The 22543-nt window shown below is 41.2% G+C and overlaps 1 protein-coding gene across 1 annotated transcript in view; it reads right to left on the bottom strand.

Moving 5' to 3' along the window:
• The window catches only part of smc1al (structural maintenance of chromosomes 1A, like), a 28011-nt gene extending 6844 nt beyond the window's left edge, over positions 1-21167 (bottom strand). Inside the window, exons 1-24 of the mRNA XM_084097916.1 lie at positions 20742-21167; positions 18932-19120; positions 17369-17481; positions 16098-16301; positions 15769-16007; positions 14356-14614; positions 13346-13486; positions 13176-13258; positions 12995-13094; positions 11589-11696; positions 8585-8770; positions 8330-8509; positions 7147-7293; positions 6929-7066; positions 6327-6443; positions 6130-6236; positions 5736-5877; positions 5510-5655; positions 5255-5408; positions 4817-4930; positions 4576-4732; positions 966-1120; positions 267-418; positions 123-192 (exon numbers count right to left, since the gene is read on the bottom strand). Of these exons, the coding sequence (XP_083954042.1) occupies positions 123-192; positions 267-418; positions 966-1120; positions 4576-4732; positions 4817-4930; positions 5255-5408; positions 5510-5655; positions 5736-5877; positions 6130-6236; positions 6327-6443; positions 6929-7066; positions 7147-7293; positions 8330-8509; positions 8585-8770; positions 11589-11696; positions 12995-13094; positions 13176-13258; positions 13346-13486; positions 14356-14614; positions 15769-16007; positions 16098-16301; positions 17369-17481; positions 18932-19120; positions 20742-20850 (3510 nt within the window). The 5' untranslated portion in view covers positions 20851-21167. The remainder of the gene's footprint in view (positions 1-122; positions 193-266; positions 419-965; positions 1121-4575; positions 4733-4816; positions 4931-5254; positions 5409-5509; positions 5656-5735; positions 5878-6129; positions 6237-6326; positions 6444-6928; positions 7067-7146; positions 7294-8329; positions 8510-8584; positions 8771-11588; positions 11697-12994; positions 13095-13175; positions 13259-13345; positions 13487-14355; positions 14615-15768; positions 16008-16097; positions 16302-17368; positions 17482-18931; positions 19121-20741) is intronic.
• Positions 21168-22543: the final 1376 nt, after the last annotated feature.

Below are 22543 nucleotides of genomic sequence, written 5' to 3'. Positions count from 1 at the left end.
AGTTTAAATTGCAGAAGCAATATGACACAATGATCACAGTGACAAAACTGCGTGGCCCTTAATGACTGTGTGTGACACTTATTTTAAACAGGTTTTGTAATAAACTCTGGTGAGAAACAGACCTTGCCAATGTTTGTATTGTCCAGCGCTGCATCAATCTCATCCAGCACGAAGAAGGGAGCAGGCTTATAGCTGTGGAGGTGGAGAAGGTCGTCAGGTACACACTGGTGAAGGATCTGACATGAAGGAAACGCACGTCTACACACCTGTGAATGGCAAACAGCAGAGCTAGAGCAGCCACAGTCTTCTCTCCTCCAGACAGGTTGTCCATGGGCCTGAAACGTTTGCCTGGGGCCACACAGTTATAGTTGATGCCATCCAGGTATGGCTCCTCGGGGTTCTCAGGCCCCAGAAAAGCCTAGCAAAACACACCAGTGGAAAGATTTGTCTTAGTGTTCAGGAGAGGATTAGTTCTGCACTGACTGTAGCAGAGGCAATGCAGGTTTACACAAGCACGATACACACTTCATGGGTTGTAAGCATATGGTTTCATGTGGCCAGGCTATACACAGTTACTTTTGTTGTTTATGCAATCAAAACCACACTTGCTTTGCATGATGACCCCTCTAGATGACCAGTGGTCCGTGACGTCTATGTAATAGGTAGTAGGAGTGCTCTGAGGCTCCGCATTTGTAATGTGGACATTTTCTTTGCTTCATCTCTTCTGATCAGTCCATTGAGGTCGGCATCCGCGTGTAACAACTGTTTTTTCACGTTTAATACTGTAAAGCTGATTACTTTTAAGTTATACACTGTGTAAAAAGTGGTATATAAATAAACGTGACTTGACTGCCGAACTGGTACAAACATATCTATGATATTCAATTTTTCCCCCCTAAGCGAAGAACGAAAAAGAAGTTCGCCGTGAGTGTATGGTGGCCTTTAGAGAGGAAGCATCACTGTACCTGGGCACTGCTGTTGCGGGACAGAGCTTTATAGATCTCGTCGATGTTGGTGGCCACAGACTCAAAGCAGGCATTGAAACGGTCAAACCTCTCCTTCTTTATCTGTTCAAACGCCTGCTTGGCTTTCTTCGCCCTCTTCCTGGCAGCTTCAAACTCTATGACATTAAAAACAATTACATTCAAATGACATTAAACAAACAAACATACAGAAAATGTTAATGCAATTCTGGGTGAGCTGCAAAAACAGACAAGCTGAGTGATACAAACAGTGATGAAAAGAACTATGGCGCTTGTAAAAGTTTGTAAAGAGATCGTGAAGAAATCTATATGAATCGAGTGGTTTAATCAAAACTTCCGCTGACCATATTTAATGTGTTTTGGTGGACCAGACATCTCCAGGTTTAAATAATATCTTCATGTGTGTTTGACAGATTAATGAAGACCCCTGCACTATTGTGTTTCTGCTTTACAGCTGAACTGAACTCTGTTTGCACTGATTCTCTTATTTTATCCCTGTAAAGCTGCATGAAACAACCTGTTCTGTAAAAAGCGCTATAGAAATAATGGTGACTTATTGCGCATAACTTAACACGAATCCTACTTATTATAATTATTATATATTGTATAATGTTTTGGGGTTTGTTGTCAGTTTAATTTATAAACCTGGATTTTGTGTTAAGTTTACCTGTCTGATTAAATGTGTTGGGAGTGTATATATATACACATACACACACAGTACCGTGCATGTGTCTTAAAGGTCCCGTTTTATGCCCCTTTTCACAAGATGTAAAATAAGTCTATGATGTCCCCAGAGTGTGTATGTGAAGTTTCAGCTCAAAATACCCAACAGATCATTTTTTACAGCATGTTTAAATTGTCATTTTTTGGGGCTCAGAAAAACGCGCTGTTTTAGTGTGTGCCCTTTAAATGCAAATGAGCTGCTGCTGGACGACCCAGGGGGCGGAGCTTCATGAGCTCGCTCAGTCTCTCAGGACAATTTCATCTCACGGAATGATGATAATATCAGAAACTCTCAGTAACGGTGTTCATTTCGAGTCGGACAATAATGTCTACAGAGTCAGAGTGCTGTATAGAGATGAAACAGGTATAGTTTAGTAGTTTAATTACGGTTATTATAACGTATTTGTCATCTGCTTGTATGTATCCATTTATTAATAGCCTACAAGTCTGCTGTCCGAATGATGATCAAACATATACTGATGAGTTTAATAAAGTTTATTGTACATCACACAAAAGATGAAGCGTCAGTTTTACTTCAGAAAATCACCGTAAGAGCTGAGTAAACAGTAAGTTATAAGAAGTGCGCAAGTACATAAACGAATTTCGGTAGAGTTGAGGGAGCATTCCTGTGGGCGGAGGTTAGTCAAAAAACGGTTCTAGTGACGTCATTAAAGAAGGAAGTAGAGGGATGTAGTCCAAACGGGCCGTTCGATGTAGGCGACTTCTGTTAAATAAAATATCTCCCTTGGCATTGAACTTTGAGCTTTATAATTTTACAGATATTATTTATACTCTAACAGCAACATTACACACTAACTAAAGTTTGAAACATGGGATCACGAAGAACGGGACCTTTAAGGCTATAGGAAGGTTATTTATATATTTTGCTTTAGTTAGCCAATATTAACGGAATTTTACATTTTAAACAATTTTTTCTATGCACAAGGAGTAGGACAACAGACGTATGGTCCATCCGATCTCATCTCATCTCATGAATTAGATTAAAGGGACAGTTCTCCCAAAAATGAAAATTCTCATCATTTACTCTCTCTCAAGTTGTTCCAAACCTGCATAAATTTCTTTCTTCTGCTGAACACAAAAGATGATATTTTGAAGAATATGGGTAACCAAACAATTGATGGACCCCATTGACTTCCAAAAAAGGGAATGAAATAAAATAACGTGAATGTTAAGTCAATTTAATGTGTTTTCGTCTTGATCTTCATGTGTGTGTCAAGTTGTTCAGCTGTTCGGCTACTGACATTCTTTAAAATATCTTTTTTTTTTTGCACGTGTGTTCAGGAGGAAGAAATTCATACAGATTTGGAACAACTTGAGTGAGAGTAAATGGAGAATTTTCATTTTTGGGTGAACTGTCCCTTGAAGAGAGAAAAAACTGACCGACGAAATCCATTAGAAACGTCTTTCTTAGTGCCACACTAAAGCAAAAGTATATAAATAACTGTTTTAAAACAATTTCTAGCATGCCTAAGACTTTTATCTGTCAACTTTTTATGCCATAAGCACATTTCTTTTCCATGAGAATGGATAATGAAGTTTAAAGTACTAGGTAAATAATATAAAGTGGCATTAACTGCTTAGACTAGTCTTACAAGTTAGTCATCTAACTTTTTTCTTTAAGACTGGTCATCATTTTTTTAAGCAAGTTATTAAAACCCCCAAGGGTAGATACCATAGACTGTAAAAAAAGATGGACGACGCCCCTTCGCTCTCTTCCATTGATGAGAACTGAAGCCGCCGGAGTCCCGATATGGCGCTGACATATTGGAACTTGAGTCTGCGCAGTAGCGATCTCGGGACCAGACCCGCGCAGTAGCGATCTCGGGACCAGACCTGCGCAGTAGCGATCTCGGGACCAGACCCGCGCAGTAGCGATCTCGGGACCAGACCCGCGCAGTAGCGATCTCGGGACCAGACCCGCGCAGTAGCGATCTCGGGACCAGACCCGCGCAGTAGCGATCTCGGGACCAGACCCGCGCAGTAGCGATCTCGGGACCAGACCCGCGCAGTAGCGATCTCGGGACCAGACCCGCGCAGTAGCGATCTCGGGACCAGACCCGCGCAGTAGCGATCTCGGGACCAGACCCGCGCAGTAGCGATCTCGGGACCAGACCCGCGCAGTAGCGATCTCGGGACCAGACCCGCGCAGTAGCGATCTCGGGACCAGACCCGCGCAGTAGCGATCTCGGGACCAGACCCGCGCAGTAGCGATCTCGGGACCAGACCCGCGCAGTAGCGATCTCGGGACCAGACCCGCGCAGTAGTGAACAGGAAGTAAAGCCGTGTAATCTACGCTCCGCCCTCACTCTCGCAGAGAGAGTGCATTCTGTACACTTTTTTAAAAATTGATTGCAGTACGACAAGAGGCTTGTTAAATACAATCTCCTCAGTCCTCCGAAGATCCCGAAAAAATGTCTGTTGGTGCTTCAGTGACTACTTCGCTCAGAGAACCTGTCAATCACGGCTGTCAATCATGACGTTACACCACCGCATCACGTAACTAACTAAAAACCAACTTATTTTTGAAACGGACACTTGAACTTACATCAGCGTGATAAAAACGACAGCAAATGAAAGAAACCACCTTTGGAAAAAAGATATTTGAAGTGTAATTTAATTGTTTAGTTGGTCTCACGTCCCGTTGAATAACACGGGGAGGCGGGGCTTATGACCTATACTAGGACCAGTCACCAGGGGGCGATCGAGACGTTTTGGCTTCACTTTTCAGGGCTTGTGCGGCACGCTTGGTAGATACCCCTTGGCTAACTGCTAGTGGGTCAGACTAGTCCGCAAGACTCAGTCTGAACATAATGACTGTTATTGCATCTCATGCATGTGAATGGCTGACCGTCACTGGTCTCCTGGAACTTGTCTCTGACGCTCTCCAGCTTCTCCATGGCCTTCATGTTGGGCGCACTGATCCTCTGCAGGATGCTCTGCTGCTCATTGAGTCTCTGCTGTAACGTGTTCATCTCCGCCTTGAGCTCCTCCTCTGACAGAGAGTCCTGCAAGCAGCATCGGTCACGTCACATTCTGAACACAACGACGTGCTTCTGAGAGTGTACACAGTAATGCAAGTCTCGATGTACCTTTAGGTCTTCTGACAAGCTGCTGAAGTCGATCTCAATGAGCGCTTCCTTGGCTAGGACAGTGCTAGATGCCTTCTGACTGCTGCTGAGGGTCTCCTCGGCCTGAGAACTGCCCTGCAACACACACACACACACACACACACACACACACAAGCAGGATATCCGGTGGAGTTAGCAGATACACTGGTAGAAAGCTTCAACACAACTACATGCTCTTTATTAGGATTTTTTTACCACCACTTATATCCCAATAATAGTAAAGTTTTATTTCAAAAATTGTTATAATTCATGAAAACTATGAAATAAAACAAATGTGGGACATTATAAGAATGGCAATTATGTAGTCAAAAATTGTTTGTTCACACAATTCATAACCATCTTATATTTTCGATTCTTTGGGTTATAGTTTAAAACTGCTTTCAACAACAGTGAAGTCACCTCTTCCTGGCTGATGTCGTCCATAGTGCCCGAGCGCAGCGGGAGTCTGATGTCCTGCATCTTGCAGGCCTGCAGCAGATTGTGTCTGTCACTGCGCTTCTGCTCCAGCTTGGTCTCGATGGCCGTCACCTCCTTCTGCAGCTGCGTCAACTCCCTGACCACACACACACACACACAGGTTTCTCCTTACAACATCATACTCGTTTGCTTGGAAACATCTACGCATGTCTGGAATGAAGCAGTGAAAGGTCTCACTTGTTAGCTCCCCCTAGTTTCTTGCGGATCTCCTCCATTTCGTGGTTTTTATCATTAACCTCAGATTTCTTGGCCAAGTGCTGGTTTTTCAGATCCTGCAGCTGTGCCATGGTTTCATCAATGATCTTCATATTCCTCTGCTCTTCCTGTTTAAAAATATTAAATGAAACTCAGCAAGCATTATTTCTAGGCTCGATCATCATGAGAGTGTCTGAATGATCTCTACCTTCTTGAGTCTCTCGATCTCGTTCTCATCTTTCTTGACCGTCTGTTCCCACATGATCACCTTCTCCTGGTCTTCCTTCAGCTGATTCTTCTCGTAGTCCAGCTGGATCGCCAGACGAGTCTTCTGAGTCTCAAATTCCAGGCTACCAGAGAGAGTTTGAGGAAAGGATGAATTATCAGTTACAGAGAATAAAATGGTTATCATAATTGTCATAATTCTCCATCAGATGAAAATATTCAAGTACTCTCCACAAATTCTGATTGACCTTGTTAAAAATATAAAGAATAATGATAAAAAAAAAAGGTTTTTTTTGTGCCATTTTCTTTGTTGTGATGTAAGACATCTTTGTTGAAACAATGTATCCACAACAAGCAGATTATTTCAATGATCGCACCGTTTTTTTGCAATCTCATTCTGTCTCTTGACTTTCTCTTCTTCAAATTCACGAATGTTACGAACTCCAATCTCTTTGCAGAAGTCCAAAAACACCTCGTCCTCCACCTGGAATGAAAGACAAACACCCACATGACCGCTGAGAGGCGATAGATAAACCACAGTAAAGCTGTTTTAGATGACTCTACTGTGTCCTACCAAGTTCATGCGGTCCTTCAGGTCTTTCATATCTCTCTCTCGTGACTGGACGATTCTCTTGATGTCATTAATGCGTGGACTAAAGTTAGCAAGTTCACTCTCCAGCTTTGATTTTTCCTGAAATCACCACAATAACAAGATATTTTTCACACTTACATATGAGAAAAGCAAAAAAGCAGGAAAACACACTGCTTTTGACAATCACTTTTGTATCATTATGAATCAATTTATATTTAATTCATTCAGTGAAGACTATACAGGGTTTTATTTCTGAAGCATTTCTTATAGCATGTTAAATAAAACATTGTTTTGTACCTACTGTACCTGAACAAATTAGTTTTTTATTTATTTATTTATTGACCAGTTTTACATTTGCAAAAGTTTTTTGTTTTTGTATCAAGGGATTTTATTGATGTACTAAGTAGTTTTTCTATTTGTCTCAGGCCTTACAGAAGACTGCCAGTCATGCGTGTAACGACTGCAGTCAGCTTCAATAATATTTGTTGTATAATATTGGGTTGACTAAAATGGGAAGAAAAAAACGTTCCAAACGTTGTATGGCTTGTAAACCCTGAAATGAGAAGTGGAGTAAGTGGTGGTACCTGCATGTTAAGGGACAGGTGTCTGGTCTTGGTTTGCTCCAGATCACTCTGAGAGTACTTGAGTCTCATCTGCAAACCATGAGCTTGAGACTGAACCTGACGCAGCTCTGCCTCCTTCCTCTTGGCCTTCATTTGCTCCTGATATTAACACGCAAACAGTCAGTCACGGCACATTTGCTCAAATCCCATAAACACCCTTCTAATTCAGCATGACTTACTTTAAGCTCCTCTGTGAGTTTTTCCTTTCTGTCTTTCAGTTTATCAACGGCCTTCTCATCCCAGCGCCGAGCCTTGGCCTTCAGATCACTGGCACCTCCGGAGATCACTCCAGACTTCTGGAATAACGTCCCATCTAGAGCCACAGTCTAAGCAATACATAAAACATGTCCAGAATCAATAAACTACATCCATTCTTACATTTCCCACAAAAAGTGAGCAGTGCTTGCCTACACAATAATCCCCAACTCTATGGTGTTTTGGGTTGCGGAAGCATTCAGATTAGTCGCTGGGGTGTGTGATGGATTTTTAATAGATAAGATAGTAAACTATCTTTTAAACTGACCATGATTCTACCATCTAATCCTTACTTCCCTTTTTTAGGCCTATCATTCTAACACTTGAACAAAATGTACTAAAATGTTCTGTTATTTGAAGATTGTCCATGGAAAATTCTGAAGTGCTGACCAAGACAATATCAAACATATACTGCCTGGAATAGCCTCATGGCATATTGAGTAATCGACTCTTAACCCTTTTCTTATTTTTTCTGATGATTCGAGATAATTTTGCTCATGCCAGTAACAGAGGGTGAAAGGCTTGCTTTTACAAACTGAACCAATCATATTGAAAGAAGGTGACGCGAGTTAAGTCATGAGTTGGTCACGTTGATCTTATTGTTGTGTCTGTCTTTATCCCATAAAACCTGATGTATTATTCTTTTTGGGTGAAATTCTCTGAGAAATGCTCGAGAACTCTCCCGGCCGTGATTAAAGCATGTGAAGGACATTGTCTGAAGACTGTCGGATATTATTGCTGCGCAGCAAGTTATTTAGTGAAACACTAGAGACCTTACTACCAAGTGATTGTGTTCGATAGGGGGCGAGACGTTGTTCGACTCTTTGTGAGACTCTTAGGTTATGTTAGATTGCGGTCAGGTAACTAATTCTCGGGCATTTATTTATGCGGTAAGAATAGCTATGCTTAGGCGTTCAGAGGCAACTCAACCGAGTATAATAGTTTCAGGTGTCAAGCACACTCTGTTCACCCTAAGTCAGGTGCGTAGGGGAAAAGTCTACCACTACTGCCACAGTCCTCATTCGGCACAACTATGGACCATCTAATGCATAATCCACTCAAAACTAGGGAGAAACAGATCCGATTTAGTGACTTTTTTCTCTGTACCTTGTGTCTGTATGGTCCCCCGAAAGCGATCCTGCGAGCGTCCTCCACGTTCTCACAGACCAGGGCGTTTCCACAGGCATACTGCAGGGCTTTCTTAATATGTGGAGGCTCATATCGAATTACATCAATCACCAATTTGGCACCACGCAGCTCACGCAGCTTCTCATCTGTGGGCTTGACCTGTTGAGGGCATTATAATACATCAACATGCATGGTTCACAACACATTCAGTGAAACACACTCCAGTGACGTCACCTCCAGGTAGTCCAGGGGCAGGAAGGTCTCGGGCTCGCCACGCTGCTCTTTTATGTACTGGATACAATCACGACCTGTCTTCTCAGAGTCCACAATGATAGCATCCATGTTTTTGCCCAGCACCTTCGTGACAGCGATCTGGAATTTCTTCTGTGTGGGCTGGCACAGGTCAATCAGTCTCCCGTACTGGAGTGTGAGAGGATCATATGTGAGCATACAAATATATAAGACACATTCATATACAAAAAAAACATCTACAAACCCCATCAAAACGGCAGCTTTTCAAACAAAGATAAATCATTATCAGACCTTTTGCACCTAAAAACTACAGCCTATGCAATGGCAGTGAAAACCAAAGACACATTTCAGAGAATAAATATGTGCAACCCTTTTATAATTTGGTATGTGTCCATGTTCAGAATTAACTAATCAAGCTCATGTGAAATAGTACACAGCCGTCTTCACTTACTCTGATTAACTCTAAATAAATCTTAAATTGTTACGAAGAATCAGCTGGATCTCACTGTTGAAATGTATCACTCAGGTGAGGGTTACAACATTCCCAAGTAGGGATGGGAACCGAGAACCCAGTGAATCGATTCCTTGGAACCGTTAGTATGCCTGCTTAACGATTCCGCTTATCGGTTCCGCTCGTTCAAATGTGACACGACGTCACACACGTGCTGCGTTGTTTTGGTTCAGAACGTAGCAAACACTATGAGCAAACATGGCATCGAGGCAGAAGCGCTCTGACCGCGTCCTAACAACATGCGACGCGACGGCGCGACACGCGATAAAAAGTATAATTTTCCATGTTAATCAAAGTTTAACCAGCCGCGACACGCGACGATTCTATTTGAAACGTATCCTATTTTACTGCGACGTCGCGCTGGAACAACAATCTCAAAGTGTGGCAATGATAATATCAGGTACTATTTTTGTGCTTTATTTAATGTTAAAAGCGTGTATAAAGTGACTGAATATCATTTAGTGCTCCCAGCTTTGTAGCTGTAAAAACAACAATGGATAAGTCACATCAGATCTTGAAATTAAACAAATGGAGACAAAAACGTTCAAAATGTGAAGAAAACCCGTGTATTATTTGACAAAGATTGTTTTAGTAACTCAATAGCCTAATCCAAATGAGCACTGTTAATATTCCAAAAGACACAAGCTCTTCCTTAACTGTTTTCAGTCTGTGTTTTTAGTTTTTATGGCACATAAATGGCAGTTTTATTTATTTTTTTGTCCGGACCAATGAATGTGAAAATTGTCAATTTCCTAATCCTAAGGCACTCTTGATAATCTTTCAAGGCACACACTAGCGTGCCATGGCATACTGGTTGAGAAACACTGCCCTAGGCTATAGGTCCCTGGACTTTACTTTGAGAAGTAGCTCACCTACTTTTAGGTTTGTTCTGAGGTTGCTACACATCATTTGTGTATACTCTGTGCTGTGTCTTCTGATCAGATATTAAAGCGAGTTAATACAAACAAATTTGTACTTATTCCCTCACCCAATAAGAATCGATAAGAGAATCGATAAGGAATCGGATCGATAAGCAATATCGATAATGGAATCGGAATCGTTAAATTCTTATCAATTCCCATCCCTATTCCCAAGGCATGAGATATACCATGGCACACATCAACGAGTGAAGAAAGTATGGCACATCAAGAACAGGTCATCCCTCTAGAACTGACCATGAAACTAAATGTTCAGGGAGGCTTTCAAAAGGCCAACAGCAGCATTACATGAGTCGCAGCTGTTTCTAGCACGTACTGGTTGCTCTATACATGTGACAAGCCTTTTCTGACTAAACCACAAACAAGCCCGGCTAAACCTTGCAAAAACAAACTCGGTCTCCTAAAACCATGTGGGGAAATGTGTTACGGTCTGAGACAAAGACTGAACTTTATGGTCAAGACTAGGGCTGGGGCGGTTACCGCATTACCGCGGTCACATGATGCCTACCGCGGGTCTGAGCTCGTCACCGTCATCACCAAAAAAAAAAAAAAAAAAAGCATTGGCCTGCATGTGTGCACGTTGTGTCTAATTACATTGATTCTAATGACATGGATTGTGTCTAATGACATTGTGTCTTACATAAGTTTTGTTTAGAAAACCTTGAATCCATTAAAAGATGGAGCACATCCGACCTTTCGCGAGTTGGGGAGCGCAATGTTCCATGACACATAATAACATTCCATTCGTATTGACTATTAGGCCTATATGCGAGAGTACCTACAGACATTGGGGTTGATTTAAAGCGGTTTACCGCTATACCGCGGGAATTTCTTGCTTTTCAACCACGGTAAGAAAAAATCCATACCGTCCCAGCCCTAGTCAAGACTGTAGAAGGAATGTCTGGCACAAAGACAACAGCACATCAGAAAAAGATCACTAACATTGGGAACAACATGAGAAACTCTGTGTCTGGGGAACTGACCCTTGAATAGCTCCAAGTACCAGACAAGTTGGGCACAAGACCTTCTGGCGTCTGCTAGAAAGCTGAAAATGAAGAGAACGTACACCTCTCGGCATGACAATGATCCAAAAGCCACTCCACTTGAAGATTTTTGCCGGTGGATGCTATGGGTGGACCTGAGAAGGTATAGGAGACCTCCGTGCAATTTAACAGATCGGGATCATTTTTGTAAAGAAGAGTGGGAAAATATTCCCAAGTCAAGATGTGCCTTTCTAAACAGACCGCTGTAATCGAAAGGGTGCCTCAAGTAATAGTTCAGGGGTGTGTACACCTGCAATCAGTTAATCCAAGCTTTTCATTTATCCTTTTCACTTTGCCTTTTAGGCATAGGTTGCAATTTCACAATTCATTAATTATACATTAAACATGCACAAGATCTGATATGATTAATCTTCGTTTTGTTTTTTACATCACAAAAACAGCCCCTATATCTGAATATACATCTACATATACGCTAATATACGCTACATCTCTCCACTATATATGAAATGAAGGCTAAAGGAGCCCCTTCTCACCACTGATCCAGGATACAGCCTCTTGATGCTCTCCAGGATCTCAGCCTTGCGCTGCTGTCTGCTGTTCTCCTGTCTGTCGATGCGAGCATCACCCAGCTGCTCCATCACCTGCACAACACACATCACACACTTCAGCAAACACAGCTCTTGTTCACGCCGTAACCTTTCACTCCTCTCAAAGACTGCCTGAGTTCAGGCCGCTGTTCTCTCAGGTATAGCGTGATAATGTACACCGTGTCAAAAGATGGCACAGCCTCGTGTCATTCTTGGCATGCCTGTGGACAGTCTGTCAAGTGGGTGAAAATGGGGTTTAATAATAAAAACGATGCGTTTAATTTACATAGCATTTTTCCCAAGCTCAATCAATAAATACAAATACATCAAAAACAAATATAAGAAACAATACAGTATACACATCAAACACCAGACGATCATGGAATCTGAGTTAAAAGCATAGTCTGGAGTGACACATACATGATCAACAACCCATGGTTGCATCACTATTACTCTATCAAAGAATCTGCTGACTTTCTATCAGAGTTAGTACTGGCTGCAGATAAAGTCCTAATTGTTGGTGATTTTAATATCCATGTCGATAATGAAAAAGATGCATTGGCATTTAAAGACATTCTGAACTCTATTATTAGACAACAGGTGTCAGGACCTACTTATTGTCGTAATCATACTCTAGATCTAATATTATCACACAGAATCAATGTTGATGCCGTTGAAATTCAGCAGCCGAGCGAAGACATCTCAGATCATCATCTAGTCTCGTGTAATGCTAAGAACTCGATGATGCGACAGAAGCTTTTGACTCTCTCTTTTCCAGCACTTTACACACAGTTTAAAAGAAGATTAAAGAAAATAGTCCAACACCGTGGTACACAGCATTTGATGATAGGACAGTGTTATTGCACACATAAAGGCTTTAAAAACTAAACTAACGAGAAATAAAGCTTCAACACCAAACGTTTCCAAGCAGAACTGCAGTAATGACTTTATAAACTTCTTTTCTTACAAGATTGATAATATTCGAGAGAAAATTATAACCATGCAGCCGTCTACTACAGTATCGCATCAGACGCTGTGCTGTAGAGCCCCTGAGGAACTATCCTCTTTACTCTTTGCTCTAGGAGAGGAAGAACTGTCCAATCTTTATAAGTTCAAACCTAAATTTGAGATTGTAATAAAACGTGGAGTCAGATAAAAGTTTAATTGGAATTAAATTACTTTGCTACACTGAAAAGAAAGAGCGCTCTGCGCAGGAAACCGTCTGCCACGCCACTGGCCACTGTCCTTGGGCCAATATACATGGTGGACCGTATACATGCATTTGGTCTCAGTCGAGAGCTCTGACTCGGTGTCTTCTTAGAGCTGCTTTAACGCTTCCTCTCAGACTGTACCTGGTTCAGCTCCATGTTGATCTCATCTATCCTCCGCTTGGCCTGTTCCACCTCTTCGGTGAGCTCCTCTTCCATCCTCTTCTGCTCGTCCAGAGACTGTCTGAGGAGCAGAGCGAGAGCGTGAAGCGCACACACTCACAGCTGTGTGCCGGGTCAGATGTGGTGTGTGATGTGTTTGTACCTGCTGGTGGTGATGTAGTCCTCCAGCTTCTCAATGCGCTTCTGGTTCTCCTCGATCTCTCTGATCTTCTGCTTGATCTTGGCCTATAACAACAATCACAGCAAATCAAGCTACTTACTCCGTGTGTTTATTTTCACTTAATGAGTGAAGTTTGCAGAAACGCTTCGCACCTCCGTCTCTATCTTCTTCCTCTCCTCCAGGTCCAGGCGGTCCTGGTCCGCTTTCTGGTCTCTGTTGAACTTCTCCAGCTCTTGAGCCAGTGTCGCCGCTCGCTTACTCGCCTCCTCCTTCAGGCGGTGATATGCCTTCACCTGAGCACAAACACACACCACAGTTATATTGCACGCTAAGGAAGCTGTTATTTAATCATTTTCAAGGCAATGCTCTGCAAGTTTACATTTTACCCTGGTAGAAGTATACTTTTACTATGCAAAACTAGATGCAACCAGATGAGTCCTCTGTATGGTCAGCTATGACCGTGTCATGCCAGGACCAGCTGGGGCCTAAACACAGTTTTTAACAAGGATGACGTTCTCTTGTGTGTGTGTGTCTTCCCCTTAGTTGCTTGTAGAGGGAAAAGCTGCCCATAACTGCTGCTCTAGGATCAGTTTTCTGCATAATAATAGCAGATCCGGCAGGCGATCTAGCGTTTCTATTCACAACGTCTTTTTGCAATGTTGACCAATATAGCCAATCCCAAACAAACATAAATGTTGATTTCTTGAACGCAATGGCCAATCAGAGGCGTTTCAGTTATTCAGGTATTTCATGTTCAGTGTAAGGGGATTATTATGAGGCCATGATTGGCGAGGGCCACTGGAGGGAAAGTGTCCAGGACACCGGGTTACACCCCGACTCTTTACCGGAAGTGCCATGGCATTTTTAATGACCACAGAGAGTCAGGACCTCGCTTTAACGTCTCATCTGAAGGATGTTAGACATTAACGTATCCGTAGACATTATGAGAGATTCTTTGTGCAGTCAGCTTTACTGATTATGACAGAACTTTAGATTAAATGAGTGACAGCTTTTTAGTGATTATAAAGCGAGAGCTCCCTGCACGCTTTCAGTAGCCTTGACTTGCTTTTCTGTTCAAATTAGCAGTGGTTTGAGCGTGTAGATGATGTGAACAGACGGTTAATGCTGGGATGTGTAGGGTGGAGCCGTCGATCAGCTGTACCTGGTTCTCTTCCAGCTGCAGATCTTGCCCCTGGCTCTGGGCCTCCTCCTCCATGCGCTCCTCAAACTCCTGTCTGGCCATCTCCACCGACCCCTGCTCCCGGTCCAGCTCGTCCATGTCTCCCTTGCGCTTCTTGTAGCACTTCTGTGCGTTCTGCAGAGACTTACGGGCAGCCTCCAGTTTCTTTATCTTGTGAGCAGTATTCTCCTTGGCTTTAATGTACAGAGGCCTCTTCTGATTGAGATCTGCATCCTTCTCCCTGTACACACGTCAAACACAATCAATTTACATTTCACAGCTCTAGCGGAGCGCTAATCGTGTATAATCATGTGTGATCATTTAGAGATCGCCATACTGTTTTCCATATCCTTATAGATAATATGGAATAAATTCTGCAAGAGCTCAGGGCTCTACATTTTTGTTTGTTATTTTTTATTTATACATTTTCATAGTTGAACTTAGGGACTTTCTGCTTGGTCGGGTGATCAAGCAACATTTATCATATATAAAAGCTGCCTCACGATTGTTTTCAGAGGTCCAACAAAACCTGCAGATATACTCGGTTTAGCTTTACTCGGTTTACTTTACTCCTATACTTATGGTCAGAAACTTTTGTCAGGCATTCAATGAACAATCTCCACAGACTGTGGTGACGTATTTCAACAGCAACTAACTTATTATTATATATTAAAATGTTTTATTTTTAATGAAATAAAATGCTGTGTGTGTAAAATATACACACAAACACTCAAACAAACTGATGTGCACACACACATGAACGGGTGTTACTGTAACTTTTATTCCCTAGATTTGTTAAATGAAATCAGTGTAGCCATGATGCAGTGGAAAGTGCACAGCAATGAATGGTTTACACTAAAACATCCAAGCCAGGATTAGGCTTTAGTTCAGTTAGGATATTTAAGCAGCTTTTATAAATGTGCCTAAGAAAAAAACATTCCTGGTGTGCATCTTGAGACAAAACGACACTGATATATTTTAAAATGTATCAGTGCAAGTTGCTTTCAGTTAAAACAGATCAAACATGCGTTTTAGTCTGGGACTAGCGTAAGCCTCGTCTGTGACACTGGGGGCAAGAGTGTAAAACACAAAGAAAGAGATAAAAAGATCATTTGGAGACTGTTTGACCAGACAGTGGAGCCAGAAGACTCAACAACAACATTTTACAAAGTAAACTAGCCAGAAAATATGATATATAACCTTTCTTTTAGTTTATTATGTAACACACAGACAGGTAGCCTATACAGGCTCTAGCACTAGCCAAATCAAACCCGAGTTCGCAGGGGTTTATTTCTTCAAAAGAGCCAGATTCAAACACCCGGTGTGAACGTGAATCTGTCTCTCGTCTACTTGTGCTCCGGCTGACCAAGCGCATCTTAACACACTCAGACTCACTTGATCTCCTTCTCAATGGTCTGCTGGTCCCTCATCATTCTGCCCAGCTCCTTCTTCTTGTCTTTCAGCTCGTCCTCCACGCGGTCCATGCGCTTCCGGTCCTTGTCGATCTCCTTGTTGCGGTGGGCGAGCTCTCGGTTCAGCTTCTCAATCTCTGACTCTCTGTGGAACAGTTTGAAGAGCTGTAGCTGTACATGAGCGCGCACCACCTCGTCCTTCAGCCGCTGGTACCGCTCCGCCTGCACACGGCACATGGAGAACACACAGGTTCAGGGTTTCTGACACTCACATCAATTAGAAGAAAGAGAAGATGTACATTAGGAGCCCACCTCTTCTTTCTCCTGCTTGGCCTCCTTCCGCTCAGCAGCGATGTTCTTCTTGCGATGGTAGTTAAACTGTGTGTCCTCCTCGGCCTTCACCATCTCCTTCTTGAGCCTGTCGTACTCCTGCGCGAGCTCTCCGGAGCGAGAGATCTCCTCAAACAGAGCCGTTCTCTCTTTAGGGTTCTTCATAGCGATCGACTCCACCGCACCCTGAGGGAGAAACACACCAGAGAGACATCTGCACTTACTGGAGATACTTCCTGCATGTTCTGGTTTATGTCCATTTATCTGACCTGTACACACTTAACGCGTTTTTCTAAAACGTGAGGCACACAGCACTGCCCCATCACACAGAACAAGCAGTGCGCTGCGTTTTTTATGTTGCTAGGCAACCACTGAAACAGCTGTCCTGTCAGTCAAGTAAACACCAAATCAGCCTTTTATTAACTTTATTTACTTTGTTAACATTGTGGTAGTTAGGTTTGTGAAGTCGTTAAGCTCCTGGTAACCCGCGAGAGCACCACAACTTTATCCTCCATCATCGCACTCTCCGGGTGATGAAGCAACTGTAGCTGTCATCAGTAAAACGCAAGGCCCACCTCTCCATTCATTCGATTGGACAGTGGAAAGAAACGCTTTTTCCGCTCGGAGTTGCTTTTTTTTCAACTGCAAAAACGCGAGGCGCAGCAGGCGGTAAAACGTGAGGCCCCTGGGGTGCGTAAACAGCGCGCAGAATGCTCACGGCCAAAGGAAACCAATTGAAAAAAGGCGCCTCACTGCAAAAAACGCGTCAGGTGTGATCGGGGCCTTACAGGGTCTTATGAGACCTTTGTCAGACCTGAAGATATAGAAATGAATACTGTACATTAGGGGTGTGCAATATTGACAAATTACATCTCTAAAGATTTTGTTGATAATAATTAGATCATATTATTCATATTCTATGCGATGTTCAGTTCACAGTGAACGGAAATTGTCACGTGAATAAGCAAATCCGCAAAGAAAGATTAATACAAATCTTTGTTAGATAGTTTTAATTTGGTAAAGTGTTTATATATGTCTAAGTCAAAGTGTAATCTAAAATGTAAGACATTGCATAAGTAAAAAGACTTTATGACCTTACATTTTCTTAAAAGCATCATGAGCTAAGTTGATGGTAGGGACCACTGGTGCCAGTGTTATATGATGGACTTATGCTTACGATGCAGCCCAGGACTGCAGAAACGACACACTCCACCTTTAAAACTGAACAAGTATAAAGCAGCAGCTCTAATAACCTGAAAGACGAGGAAGTTTCTGGCCTTGATGAGGATTCCCAGTTTCTCCAGTTCCTCGCTGTATTCAGCCAGAGCCACCACTTTACTGTTGATGCGGTACTCTGAGGAGGAGCCTGCACAACACATGAACAGTTCAGACACCATGCAGAAGACAAGCACTCCTCTCTGTTCTAGGGCTGCACACTTATTACACTGAAACAAATTTGGAGTAGGATTTACTTGAAAAAAGCTAGGCAACTTTTTTCACTCAGAAAATGCTAGTAAATTTACAAAGATTTGCCAAGTAAAAACCTAAACACATTTATCAGTAGCTTTAATTAGAAATCTTTAAGTTAAATTTACTTGGAATATGGAATTAAGTAAACTTTACTTAACCTAGTTAAGTGAAAGTAACACAGAAAATAAGTAATTTTAACTTGCCTAGTAAAAGGTTGATTAATATCGATTTAGTTGAAATTTCCTTTGCATTACATTTGACTCAAACAATAATATTGAATTATACCAGTCATTTATAGTATGTGCTTTACTTAGATTATCTAAGTAATTTATACTACAGCATGTCAGATGTTAAGCCTCATGTGAATGCAAAGACCTCAATACTTGGTAGACAATACACAATGACGGTAACATTTGATGGATCGTTTTTGTGTTTGAATGTGTCATTTTGAGCAGAAAATGTACTCGAAATGTCACAAAATGGCAAGTTACTTAATCCTGACAACAAAAGCAATGATAAAACAGTGTAAATACAGCTGGTGGAAACCAGTGAAAAATGAACCTCATTAATTATTCAAGGTCCAGTGCATGATGGGAACCCCAGTATCAGAAAAGCTGAGTAATTTTTACTTAATTTTATTGAGTTGATATTTACGCTTTCATTTCTACTCGCTTGAATTAAGTACTGATATGGAATTTACTTCGTTTTTTAAATTCTTGCCTGAACTAACTTTTTCATGTAAATTACATTGTTTTTTTTCAGTAGTATTTACTTCACCAAAAAATCATTTTTTACAGTGTAATAATAATAATAATAACAATAAAGTCAACTCCTGTGGTTTCACTGAAAGTATGTTATTGAACAGCCAAACATGTAATCAAACACACTCATGTCCATTGAGCGCATGAAAGGACATCTGGACAAACATGTTTCAGTCCTGAGACTTCCACAGAAGATGTGTGTGTACATGTTTTAATATTTAGACCAATCAGAATCCAGTAGAGATGCATCGACCGGCCAGGGACCAAAACTGATCAAAATTTGTTTATTTATTCTTATTTATAACTGACTGTTTACTTGTCTTTATTAATGTTTGAAATGTATGTTAAACCATAGGCAAAAGTTCCTAGTGTAAGTGCTGCCGATTCTTGCTGATGTTACTCAGCAATATAATGTTTTGCAAAAACACAGAATAAATAATTGATATCTAAATGACTGACTCTTTTTTTTTTTACCTTATTGGAGTCAAAACTGGGAATCGATAAGCAGAATGGGAATCGCTAAAACTCAAAGATAGCCTGTTGTGTGTGCAGGCCTAAGGCCAGCGTGAGCAGTGTGTGCAGTACCGATGATGATCCTGGAGAAGGTCAGGTCCTGTCCGCTGTCCTGCTGGTACACCATGCTCACAAACGCCCGGTTGGCTGCAGGCTTGCCCACTGGAGCTCCATGAATCAGATCCTTCAGAGTTTTCACACGCAAGTTGCTGGTCTTCTCTGCCAGAACAAAGCTGATGGCGTCCATGAGATTGGATTTGCCTGATAATAAAAAAATATTCATTAGATAAACGTCAATAAAAGACAATAAAAAGAAAACTAGATTTGATTCAGAATCACAAGCTTGGGGTGTAACGACACCCTCACGTCACGAGTAGTTAAATATCACAAAACTGAACTCACGATACGATATTATTGCGACCCTCCAAGACATTAGGTTATCAAAAAATGAACTGTTGATTTAAAAAGGTAAATCTGGTTTCACATTGTGTGTGTAAATGAACAGGCTTGGACTTGGTGCTGAAACCCAAAGCACAGGACAATAGAGACGCCAGAATAACAATATTCATGATTCTGAAGCTGAAAATACAGGATTATTGTAGATGAATATGCTTGATCTCTGTCACTGACTAGATATATTTATAATAATGTAGGACACTTTTTACTGGTAACATCAGACATCTGGCTTTATCAGGACCCACAGATATTCCCCCATTGCATTATTATACATTATATTCAACATTATATACAGTAGTTTAATGTAGTACTGACACTAAAACTCTGAAAACTTAATTTTTTTCTCACAGTCATTTTTATTTTTAACCATCCACGATACATCTTGTTGCATTCATGTATTGTGATATAATGTGGCAGGATATATGTTACACAGCCCTATCACAAGCTCTTCATTCGATTCGGATCTTGATTTGATATTTATTCATTTGGATATATCAGGTACAGTACACATAATTTTTCTAAAGAAAAAAAAAAATCTCTGTCAAATAAAGCTGTAAACTACACAGGGAACTGTAAGTACACACTGTTAAAAAACGAACAAAAACAGATATCGGCAGGTTGCAACTGTGTACAAGTCAATTCAGTTTTTTGGGGAAAAAGTTTCAATACAAATATTCTCACTTCTTGCTCTTGCACTGAATACACACACTGTGAATTAAGAAAATGTTAAAAATTACAATGGAAAACTATGTTCTGGAATGTTGATTATATGTGCTTTGGTGTGCATAGTTTTGAGCTATATTAACTCCTTATAGCCTTTGGATAGCGGGTGTCCTTTAGGAGTCTCCAAGTGAACCTCCTCAAGACTCCTGAAGGCTCCGAGGTCCTCCAGCCAGTCTAAACTAAATCAGGTAACACTAATAATAATAATAATTGCATATTGTCATGTTGGATGGCTCAAACACAGTAAATGTGGCCTTTGATAAGTCAAGTAGTGAGATTTTTTTTTTAACTGATCACTTTATTGGCACTGAAAGAGGTCTGAGTTATGTTTTGTAAAGAGTATATCCAAGAGTAAACACCCTTTAAACACCACATTTACACATGTATACCACATCTGAGCTGCATTAGTCTGTACACATCTGGATGAATGCCACTTCATATGCAGCTTTAGTATCACCCTTTACAGTGCAGAGATGGGGTTCACTGATACTGACTTTATTTGATTGGTAAATTACTTTAATGAACTATTAATATGCTGAAGAATTTGACAAAAGAGGACGGGGACGTCATAAACTGATGGACATAAGGGATATAAATTAATGCGGTGATATGTGCATATATTAATAAGGTTAAACGTGTAATTATCCTTGATTGTTTATTAAAAGTGTTGTTATTATTATAAGCGAACTGTGAACACGCTTACCTGATCCATTCGGCCCGATAATCGCTGTAAACTTGTGGAAAGGCCCGATTATCTGTCTGCCTTTGTAAGATTTAAAGTTTTCGATCTCTATTAACTTTAGGTAGCCCATGGCGAATTACTTGTTCCGGAGAGTTTGATAAAAAATAAAATAAATAAATGTGAAGCTGTTCAGAGCGCCTAATGCTAGCACGAAAAAAGCAAGCAGGCTAACATCGACTCTGAGCACTTCAGATATATTCAACGGCAGACTAATATAGCTATAAAATAACCTGCACTTCAATAGTGCAATCCTGCACTGCACTAAAAAATAAACTAATATATATTTGTGATATTCGTTATAATAACACAACTAAAACAGGCGGCCATTGAATCCCGCCGCAGCGCGCGCGATAACTGTCTGTTCCATAAACACAACACATATCGCGAGAAGATGCTAATACTCTCTTAAACATGAAGGATATCGCGAGAATGTAGTACTGCGTCAGACGCCCCGCCCCAGCAAGCCCCGGCCTAGCGCGGTTTGTGTGTGTGTGTGTGTGTGTGTGTGTGTGTGTGTTCCTTCTCCAGATTGAAGTGATGTCCTATGAGGAGGTCTTTAAATCTTAATATTGCTGGGACTTAATGATATAATTAATTTATCCCAAATTAAGCTTTAATGTACGGTGAAAATGCATCACTATGGATACAGAGATATCGCAAAGGCTCCCTCTAGCGGCCATTGGCGGATGCACGATAGAGTTGCGGGAAGCTCGTTCGAGAAGTGTTTGTTAGTGATGGGCATTCCGGCTCTTTTTCGTGAGCCGGCTCATTTGACTCGGCTCACTGAAAAGAGCCGGCTCTTTTTGACTCACAAACGGCTCTTTAAAAAATATATGTTTTAACTCGCTGAAAGTCCACCAGACAACTGTGCAACGTGAATATTCACATTTTTAACTGTCCATAACAACCCAAAAACTAGCCTGCTTGCCTTGCACATCTAATTAATGGGCAAAGTTATGACTGACTATTTTTCTTACCTTCTTTTTTACTTTTTAATGTGGATATTATTGAGCTTGTAGAAGTTTAGCTCTTGCGTTCTTCTGAACATCTTGCGCTTCAATTGCCCGATGTCATTTCTGAGTCATATCAGACCATAATCTGTCTCTCTTTTAAATGCATATTCCACAGTGGTAGTAGGCTACGATTGGCTGTTTTAAAATATTATTAATATCGAAACAAAATAACACTCATCTAAGATACGTTTAGGCCTCCTCCAATAGTACTGACAGCTGGGCATAGCTTGCAGGTTTGCTTAGTGGCAAACTTTTTTCATTTGATTGGTTCAACCGCCACCCGCCCGAATTTAATTAAAATATTATTTTTCGTCACGTCATCCGCCTGATCCGCGGTTTATCCGCATCTCTAGTGTGTGTGTGTGAGTTTGCTCAGCCCTCCCTCATGCAGTTTAATTGGTTGAAATCGCGTGTATGATTGACAGGAACAGAATGTGAGGCTGATCAGACAGTCGAAACAAATGTGTGTGCGCCTTTAGGCCTATATAATTATGTTTTTGTTGGTTTTTGAATTAGTCAATTATTTTAAATGCATTTAAAATCATTCATTATTTCATTATTAGCCTACATAATGATTTAATTTCTATAGGCTATATTTTTAAAAATAGAGTCGGCTCTTCAGATATGCGAGCCGGCTCCCGTCGTTCACCTACAAGAGCCGGCTCTTAGATCCGGCTCATTCGCGAACGACCCATCACTAGTGTTTGTGTTGTTGTTTATCAATAACTGTGTGCGTCCATTCCAGAAATC

Source organism: Abramis brama (genome assembly GCF_963993115.1).
Source record: "Abramis brama genome assembly, chromosome: 22".
In the NCBI taxonomy this organism is placed as follows: domain Eukaryota; kingdom Metazoa; phylum Chordata; class Actinopteri; order Cypriniformes; family Leuciscidae; genus Abramis; species Abramis brama.
The sequence above is the reverse complement of the archived record's forward strand: the minus strand, read 5'-3'. Positions and strand labels throughout refer to the sequence as shown.